The sequence below is a fragment of the Myodes glareolus genome, chromosome 2 (assembly GCF_982192425.1).
Source record: "Myodes glareolus chromosome 2, mMyoGla1.1, whole genome shotgun sequence".
Classification (NCBI taxonomy): domain Eukaryota; kingdom Metazoa; phylum Chordata; class Mammalia; order Rodentia; family Cricetidae; genus Myodes; species Myodes glareolus.
In genome coordinates, this window is record NC_142027.1 from 8,424,740 (window position 1) to 8,434,855 (window position 10,116).

The 10,116-nt window shown below is 44.5% G+C and overlaps 1 protein-coding gene across 1 annotated transcript; it reads left to right on the forward strand.

Moving 5' to 3' along the window:
* Positions 1-708: 708 nt before the first annotated feature.
* On the forward strand, positions 709-8,431 carry C2H21orf140 (chromosome 2 C21orf140 homolog). The gene is made up of 2 exons (XM_087899126.1): positions 709-1,630; positions 4,480-8,431. The coding sequence occupies exons 1-2, from the start codon at positions 909-911 to the stop codon at positions 4,490-4,492; spliced, it is 735 nt and encodes a 244-aa protein (XP_087755252.1). The 5' UTR covers positions 709-908; the 3' UTR covers positions 4,493-8,431.
* The last annotated feature ends 1,685 nt before the right edge of the window (positions 8,432-10,116 follow it).

Sequence of the window (10,116 nt, forward strand, 5' to 3'; positions counted from 1 at the left end):
GCGCTGGCGCACCTGTGGGAAAACCCTTTATGAGGTCAGCATCCATGATGCTTTGCATCTGAAGTGTGGCTACTGCGCTGGCATAGTGTGGGAAAGCCCTTTATGAGGTCAGCATCCATGATGCTTTGCGTCTGAAGTGTGGCTACTGCACTGGCATAGTGTGGGAAAGCCCTTTATGAGGTCAGCATCCATGATGCTTTGCATCTGAAGTGTGGCTACTGCGCTGGCATAGTGTGGGAAAGCCCTTTATGAGGTCATCATCCATGATGCTTTGCGTCTGAAGTGTAGCTACTGTGCTGGCGAGCAGCTGTGGGAAAGCCCTTTATGAGGTCAGCATCCATGATGCTTTGCATCTGAAGTGTGGCTACTGCGCTGGCATAGTGTGGGAAAGCCCTTTATGAGGTCATCATCCATGATGCTTTGCATCTGAAGTGTGGCTACTGCGCTGGCATAGTGTGGGAAAGCCCTTTATGAGGTCATCATCCATGATGCTTTGCATCTGAAGTGTGGCTACTGCGCTGGCATAGTGTGGGAAAGCCCTTTATGAGGTCATCATCCATGATGCTTTGCGTCTGAAGTGTAGCTACTGTGCTGGAGAGCAGCTGTGGGAAAGCCCTTTATGAGGTCATCATCCATGATGCTTTGCATCTGAAGTGTGGCTACTGCGCTGGCATAGTGTGGGAAAGCCCTTTATGAGGTCATCATCCATGATGCTTTGCATCTGAAGTGTGGCTACTGCGCTGGCATAGTGTGGGAAAGCCCTTTATGAGGTCATCATCCATGATGCTTTGCGTCTGAAGTGTAGCTACTGTGCTGGTGCAGCTGTGGGAAAGTCCTTTATGAGGTCAGCATCTTACTCCTTCCAGAACTACCCAGATGGAGAAATGTAAGCCACTTGGGGAGCCCCCATGGCTCGCTTAACAAACCCTCTTCTGAAGAACATCATTATCAGAACTCAGTTTGACAGCGTCAGGAAGAAACAATGCCTCCAGTATCTGAACACTCTGAGAACGCTACAATATGATGGATATAAGACTGTGTACTTTGGGGAAACTGAGATCCCAGAAACTCTTGTCACTGGGGAAGATTTTAGTGACAGCTACTACATACACACTCCAACCTGGTGTATTCTGCATGCCGGAGGCAGTCAAGGATGGGTGCCTTGGAAATACCGGATGTTCCTAAGGGATGACCTGTGTATCAAAAAGGAAGATAGCATCTTCTTTGAGTTCTGTGATGTTGTAAAGAAGGCCTACGGGAAGTGTGCCATTGTGGTCAAAGGGCGAAGGCAGCAAGACGAGATGAAGCCAAAGGCGGACAAGGAAGGGGAGGCCCAGGCCTATGTCCCAACAAGCGTTAATTTAACAAGCATCGTGTGCTCCCCAGGAGTGGCCAAGTCCTACGGCCATGAGCTAATCTCTCTGCCCTTCCCCTATAATTACCTGAACCCCTTAGACTCGGCCTGGTCTTCTATGAAATGGTTTATTATCAACAACAGGAAAGAGTTCTCCCTGCAGTCTGCCGACAACGTCTACACTTACCAGTACATACTTTTCAGTGATTTAATCAGCAAAGGGATTGAGAAGGTCAACCCGAGCAAGTGGAAGGCCCTCACCAACAAAGTGCGGAGGTGGGAGAACTACTATCTCAGGAAATATTCTTAAGGGCATCTCTTCCACGGAGTGACGAGCCGCTGGTCTTTAGTGCTAACTGTGGAGTGTGATTCTGGCCCACTGTGACCACAGACACTTCGGGAGTGAACGGGAGGGCCGCCTGGACTGAGAGGTTCCTGGGGTTGGAAAAGTCTGTGGTTGCTAGAGGATACATTAAAGCTTGTTGATATTTATGGGGGTCTCAGCTCTCATCTTGTGACCTTAAGGACCATGTTTATGGGAGGGTAGGGATTCTAGCCCAGAGGTCTGTAGTGGCTAAAGAGTGGAGTTAAAGGATGTATGGTCAAAATGTAGGTTTAAGAAAAAAAAAGAGAGAGAGCGAGATGGACAGTGGTGTCACACACCTTTAATCCCAGCACTTGGGAGGCAGAGACAGCCAGATCTCTGTGAGTTAGAGGCCAGCCTGGTCTACAGAGCGAGTTCTATGACAGACTCTAAAACTACAGAGAAACCCTCTCTTGGAAAAAAAAAACAGAAAAAGAAAAGAAAAAGAGAATCAAGTGTATAATTATTTTAAAAAACAAAAACACTGAAAATTAAGTACTAAACCAATAATCTTCAGCCAAAATAATCCAGGAGGATCCATCTTGCCATGAGCAAGACATGATCAGACAGCCAAGTAAACAAAAAAAAAAAAAAAAAGAAAAGAAAAGAAAAAAGAGGTGGTGGTGGGTGAGTGGCCTCCGTGCAGGTCAAACCCCACATACATCTAAGACAAGTGTGTGATCCACCAAAAGCAGTCAGGGAGACATCACGTGGTGAACAGGTAGCATGAGTCAGGGTGCTATGGAACCACGTATCCAACCTGCAAGAATTCCACCAGGAGGGTCCAAGGTTGCCATGGTTTATCATCTCAGGACTCTGAGCTGAGCTTCCTGAAGTTTACAACATCCTAAACTCAGGGTGTCTGCTGTGGGCCGGAAGGACAGAAAAAGCCTGTCTGTCTGCCACCTGCCACAAAGTTTATCCTCCTTGTGTCTGTTCGAGCAATAACTTCACAACAGACGTAATCGTCCTGAGCTGTATAAGATGATGACCAACATGGGAAAATATGAAAAGCCACCAGGCAAGAGCAAAGGGGGCTTGAGAACTCTGCTCTTACTTTGTTTTTGGTTTTGCCAAACCTAAAAAAAAAAAAAATCTTAAAAAATATCTTATGAGAACTTCCACCAACTCCCAGTAGCCTTAGCTGCAGATGAAGCTGGAAGCCAGGTTCTTGACAGAGCAGAGTGCGTCATATTCTTGGCTTGACTTTATTCTTTCTAAAACTTTCCTGTGCTATTCAGAAAGAGGTTGTGGGATGAAAAGGGGTGCCCAGTGCTCTTCAGTTATGAGTGGTGGGTTCAGCAGTCTTTTCAAGTTGGGGGAAAGAGGATCTTAACATACATCATAATGAAGGGGTGTCACACCCCAAACCGCCAACCACTTGAACCTACAAAGTTCCACCTGTTGCAGACTCAATTTTACACTGTGCTCGGTGAGCTTCCGGTGACTGCTATGACAAATGACTGCAAGGTTGGTGACTGGAAGTAGCAATTCATTCTTTCCCGTTGTGGGCATGGGAAGGCAGACAGCAGTTCCACTGATCTGAATCAAGCATGGCCACACTGCTCGGGTCTCCAACAAAGCCACACTGCTCAGTGCTTCAGGAAAGGCTGCCACATGCTTCTCCCAGTTTCTGATGGCTTGCTCACCTCTTGGCTAGTGGCCTCATCACTTCTTGCTCTTCTGAATCAAATCTCCCATCTTTGTACTTAGAGTCCACGTAACAATATCTTCACATCCTTTTTTTCTTTCCATTATTTTTTATTGATTGTTATTGAGTTCTTCATTTTTCTCTGCTCCCCTCCCTGCCTCTCCCCTCCCCTTTTCAACCCTCCCCCAAGGTTACCATGCTCTCAGTTTACTCAGGAGATCCTGTCTTTTTCTACTTTCTGCTTCCCATGTAGATTAGATCTATGTAAGTCTCTCTTTGTGTCCTCATTGTTGTCTAAGTTCTCTAGGATTGTGATTTGTAGGCTGGTTTTCTTTGCTTATGTTTAAAAACCACCTATGAGTGAGTACATGTGATAACTGTGTTTCTGTGTCTGGGTTACCTCACTCAAAATGATGTCTTCTAGTTCCATCCATTTTCCTGCAAAATTCAAGATGTCATTATTTTTTTCTGCTGTGTAGTACTCCATTGTGTAAATGTATCACATTTTCCTTATCCATTCTTCGGTTGAAGGGCATTTAGGTTCTTTCCAGGTTCTAGCTATGACAAACAAAGCTGCTATGAACATAGTTGAGCACATGTCCTTGTGGCATGATTGAGCATCCTTTGAATCTATACCCAAAAGTGGCATTACTGGGTCTCGAGGAAGGTTGTTTCCTAATTTTCTGAGAAATTGCCACACTGACATCCAAAGGGGCTGTACCAGCTTGCACTCCCACCAGAAATGCAGAAGTGTTCCCTTTTCCCCACAACCTCTCCAGCATAAGTTGTCATTAGTGTTTTTGATCTTGGCCATTCTTACAGGTGTAAGATGGAATCTCAGAGTTGTTTTGATTTGCATTTCTGATGGCTAAGGATGTTGAGCATTTCCTTAAGTGTCTTTTAGCCATTTTAGATTTCTCTGTTGAGAGTTCTCTGTTTATGTCTGTATTTCATTTTTTTATTGAATTATGTGGTCTCTTGATGACCAATTTCTTGAGTTCTTTGTATATTTTAAAGATCAGCCCTCTGTCTGATGTGGGGTTAGTGAAGATCTTTTTCCATTCTGTAGGCTGTCGTTTTGTCTTGTTGACCATGTCCTTTGCTTTACAGAAGCTTCTTGTAGAGGACCGCAACCACATTCGCCATTCCAAGATGGCGCTGACATCCGGTTCCACTGCGCGGTGAACAGGATAACGCGCATGTGTTGGCAAATTTCCAACGCTGTAGTCCCTGCCTCTCCCGAGGCATCATCTGGGATGATGTGCAGCTGACCAATCTGAGAGTGACACGTCCGAGGCGGGGACTGTTTCCTATATAAAGGCTGGGTTCACCTCGCTCTGGGTCTCCACCATGTTGGCTTATGCTCTCGCTCTCAAGATGCATTAAAAAGCTGTTCTGCAGAAGGATCCTACGTGCCCTGCGTTGTTCTTGCTGGCGAGACAGTAGCGCGGGACATCTGGTGCCGAATCCCTCGGGACGCTGAAGGACCCTGACAACTGCTCGTACCGCCGGAGACCCCTTGGACACAAGGAGGATTCAGAACTGCAGGTCTGTATACTCAGAGAGATATGGCTTTTCCTGGATTTTTCGGTTTTGGGCTTGACTTGTTTCCGCATTGGGAAGGTTTCGTAGGGGCCTTGCTACCTCTTTTAGTAGTCCTCTTATTTTTCGCCAAAGACTGCTTAAAAGACGAATCCTGCCAGGCGGTTGCTGCAACGGAGGAAGTCCAGGATAGCATTTCAGAAACTGAGTACAGTGAGAGGTTAGGTGCACGCACAGTCTCAAATAAGGAAAAAGGACCCTCCAGTGGTTTTAAGAAAATAAGAATGGGGGAGAAGACTGATTTACAAGGTCGAAAGATTTCTGGAACCAACAATAAGAAAAAAGGAAAGGACAGTAGTTTATATCCTCTGCAGGAGCTTGAAGCTCTGCAAATTGAAAGTGACCATGAAAGTGAGCATGAAAGTTCTGGCTCAGGAGAAGAGGTAGAAGAACTAGATACAGAGGAGGAGGCAGAATTAACCAGCGGTAGGGCCATGAGGTCATCCCAAAGGGCCCATCCACAGGTCCTAAGGGAAGCCTACCCATTGCTCATTAAGAGTTTACAGCTATGGGGTCTTCAAATAGCCGCTGAGAAGGTCCAGATTACAGACACTGGCCAATTCTTAGGTTCTGTTATTCTTCCTGAAAAGATTCTACCACAAAAAATAAAAATTTATAGGGACGATTTGCGAACATTAAATGATTTCCAAAAGTTGTTAGGAGATATTAATTGGCTGCGACCGTTTTTAAAAGTCCCCTCTGCTGATTTGAAGCCATTGTTTGATATCTTGGAAGGGGATACTCATATTACCTCCCCTCGGGCCTTGACGCCGGCGGCAGAAGCAGCCTTATTACTAGTGGAGGAATCCATTAAGGAGGCACAGCTGTGCCGTATTGATGAAACTCAACCATTTGTTCTATGTGTGTTTAAAACAAGAAAGCTACCCACTGCTGTGTTATGGCAGGATGGACCGTTACTGTGGATCCATCCGCATGCTTCTCCTAACAAAAGTATTGATTGGTATCCAGCTGCTATAGCTCAAATTGCCCTTAAAGGCCTTAAAATGTCTGTTAGTCATTTTGGTAAGCATCCAGCGGTTATGATAGTTCCCTATACCTCCTTTCAGATACAAACTTTGGCCGCCACCTCTGACGATTGGGCAATTTTGGTTACCACCTTTTCAGGAAAAATTGATAATCATTATCCCAAACACCCTCTGCTGCAGTTTGCTGCATGTCATCCCATTGTGTTTCCCCGAGTTACGTCTTCTGCCCCGCTAAAAGACGGGGTGATGGTGTATACAGATGGCTCCAAAAATGGTGTGGGAGCCTATGTTGTGGATTCTAAAATATATACAAAGAACTTTTCTGCCACCTCACCCCAGGTGGTGGAATGCATGGTGGTTTTAGAGGTTCTTCAAAAATTTCATTGTCCTCTTAATATTGTTTTTGATTCTGCCTATGTGGTTAATGCTATTAAATTATTAGAGACCGCTGGAATTATAAAACCTACTAGTACAGTGGCAGCTCTTTTCCAGAGGATACAGGACTGTTTACTAAATAGGAGAACTCCATTTTTTATCACACACATAAGAGCACATTCAGGGCTCCCGGGCCCCATGAGTTTAGGTAATGATCTGGCTGATCGTGCTACGCAGCTTGCTGCGGTAGCTCTTGCCTCCCCGTTACAGACCGCTAAAACCTTTCATGATAATTTTCATGCTACAGCTGAAACCCTGCGTAAACGTTTTTCTCTTACCAGAAAGGAGGCTCGTGATATTGTAACCCAATGTCACAATTGTTGCCAGTTTCTCCCTGTCAGACACACTGGCATAAACCCCAGAGGGATTGCGCCTTTGCAAATATGGCAGATGGATGTGACTCATATCACTGCCTTTGGAAAACTTCAGTATGTGCATGTGTCAATTGACACATGCTCTGGCGTTATTCATGCCACACCACTTACAGGAGAAAAAACCTCTTATGTCATTCAACATTGTCTTGAGGTATGGAGTGCTTGGGGCAAGCCCACATCTTTAAAGACGGATAATGGGCCTGCCTATACTTCTCAAAAGTTTAAACAATTTTGTGCACAGATGCAAGTCACACACATTACAGGCCTGCCTTATAACCCCCAGGGGCAAGGTATTGTAGAGCGAGCACATCGCACACTCAAATCTTATCTACTTAAACAAAAAGGGGGAATATTGAAGGAATTATCCCCGACACCAAGAGTAGCCATTGCCATGGCTCTGTTCACTATAAATTTTTTAAATCTTGATGATAATGGCCAGAATGCTGCAACACGACATAGTTCGGATCCACAGCGGCCCAAGGATTTGGTTATATGGAAAGATGTGTTTTCTAATGAATGGAAAGGCCCGGATCCCATCCTATTGAGATCCAGGGGAGCTGTTTGTGTGTTCCCACAGGACCAGGAAAATCCATTCTGGGTGCCAGAAAGACTGACCCGAACGGTGAGGGGTGACCCACAACACGCGGACTCGCCTGAAGATTTGGCTTCTGTTCCTCCTACCATTTTGCGGATGGATGACAACGGTTACGAAGGAGCAGCGATGGGGGATACTCTCAGCCTTCCTGAAGCCGACACCAGTCAGCCATAGAGTGGCAGTGTTTCCTCGTCTTTTTTTTTATTTTACAACCAATAAGACTCTGGGGCTCCCCTACCTTCTATTTATAAGCTTATTGGGTGGGGGTGGGAATGTTTGGAACAGCCCTATGCTGAGGATCAGTGTTTCTCCTCTGGATGGTCTGCTGACTCAAATCCCAAAGTCGTAGGGACAAAGTGTGGTTATTGCACAAGCGCTGGCTGCCCTGGAACAGGGAACCTCTACTGATGTGTGGTTATCTATGCTGAAGCAGTAAGGTTTATGCCAACCAGCTCCTGCACCCCTAGGACACCTCTGTCCATTGCACAGGGTGGAGTGCTTGGCTTAGCTAGCCCTGAAGGTTGTCGAGCTAAAGAGCATCACACAGAGAATGGCCCTCTCTGAGAGATATGTCGCCCTGCATAAGGGTTTCCTGCCGTATATTCCCTTTCCCAGAAAGATGGCAGAGGGCAGGCCGGATAAGTTCCAGGTGTCATGAACCTAGGGGCAGATTCCGTGCAAGCCCATTATAATGTTTCCACTTTGGGAAGTGCGACCTCTATCTTTGCCTTCTGAGGGAATTGCCTTTCTGCAAAAAAGTAAAAAAAAAAAAAAAAAAAAAAAAGGGGGGAGATGTAGAGGACCGCAACCACATTCGCCATTCCAAGATGGCGCTGACATCCGGTTCCACTGCGCGGTGAACAGGATAACGTGCATGTGTTGGCAAATTTCCAACGCTGTAGTCCCTGCCTCTCCCGAGGCATCATCTGGGATGATGTGCAGCTGGCCAATCTGAGAGTGACACGTCCGAGGCGGGGACTGTTTCCTATATAAGGGCTGGGTTCACCTCGCTCTGGGTCTCCGCCATGTTGGCTTATGCTCTCGCTCTCAAGATGCATTAAAAAGCTGTTCTGCAGAAGGATCCTACGTGCCCTGCGTTGTTCTTGCTGGCGAGACAGTAGCGCGGGACAGCTTCTCAGTTTCAGAAGGTTTTATTTATTAATTGTTTCTCTCAATGTCTGTGCTACTGGGATTATATTTAGGAAGTGGTCTCTGGTGCCAATGTGTTCAAGTACATTTTCCACTTTCTCTTCTATAAGGTTCAGTGTGGCTGGCTTTATGTTGAGGTCTTTGATCCATTTGGACTTGAATTTTGTGCATGGTGATAGATATGGATCTATTTTCATTCTTCTACATGTTGATATTCAGTTATGCCTGCACCATTTGTCGAATATGCTTTCTTTTTTCAATTTTGTATTTTTTCCTTCTTTGTCAAAAATCAGGTGTTTGAAGATGTGTGGATTGATATCCAGGTCTTCTATTTGATTCCATTGGTCCTCCTGTCTGTTCTTATGCCAGGCTGTTTTCAGTACTGTAGCTCTGTATTAGAGTTTGAAGTCAGGGATTATGATGCCTCCAGAAGTTCTTTTATTGTACAGGATTGTTTTGGCTATCCTAGGTTATTTGCTTTTCCATATGAAATTGAGTACCATTCTTTCGAGGTCTGTGAAGAATTTTGCTGGGATTTTGATGGGCATTGCATTGAATCTGTAGATTGCTTTTGATGATATTGCCATTTTTTACTATGTTAATTCTGCCTACCCAAGAGCATGGAAGATCTTTCCATTTTCTGCTGTCTTCTTCAATTTCTTTCTTCAAAGATTTAAAGTACTTGTCGTACAAGTCTTCCACTTGTTTGGTTAGAGTTACTCTGAGATATTTTCCACTGTTTGTGGCTATTGTGAAGGGTGTTGTTTCTCTGATTTCTTCCTTAGCCCTTTTATCATCTGTGTACAGGAGAGCTACTAATTTTTCTTGAGTTAATCTTGTATCCTGCTACATTACTGAAAGTGTTTATGAGTTGTAGAAGTTCCTTGGTAGAATTTTTGGGATCACTTATGTAAACTATCATATCATCAGCAAACAGTGAGAGTTTGACTTCTTCTTTTCTTGTATCACCTTGATCTCCTTTTGGTGTCTTATTGTTCTAGATAGTACCTCAAGAACTATATTGAATAGATATGGAGAGAGTGGACAGCCTTGTTCCTGATTTCAGTGAGATCTCTCCATTTAGTTTGATGTTGGCTCTTGGCTTGCTGTATATTGCCTTGATTATGTTTAGGTGTTTCTTGTATCACTGCTCTTCCTAAAACCTTTATCATGAAGGGATGTTGTATTTTTTTCAAATGCTTTTTCGGCATCTAATGAGATGACCATGTGGTTTTTATTTTTCAGCTTGTTTATATGGTGGATTACATTGACACATTTTTGTATGTGGAACCATCCCTGCATCTGTGGGATGAAGCTGACTTGATCATGGTGGATGATGGTTCTGATGCGTTCTTGGATTCAATTTGCCAGTATTTTATTTAGTATTTTTGCATCAGTGTTATGAGTGAAATTGGTCTGTCATTCTCTTTCTTAGTAATGTCTTTCTGTGGTTTGGGTATCAGGTTAATTGTAGCTTCATAAAAAGAGTTTGGCAATGTTTCTTCTGTTTCTATTGTGTGGAATAATTTGAGGAATATTGTTATTAGTTCTTCTTTGAAAGACTTGTAGAAGTCTAAGCTGAAAGCATCTGGTTCTGGGCTTTTTT

Excerpts from the sequence above, each read along its gene's own strand:
- C2H21orf140 (XM_087899126.1), top strand. The coding sequence starts at position 909 with ATGGCTCGCTTAACAAACCCTCTTCTGAAGAACATCATTATCAGAACT.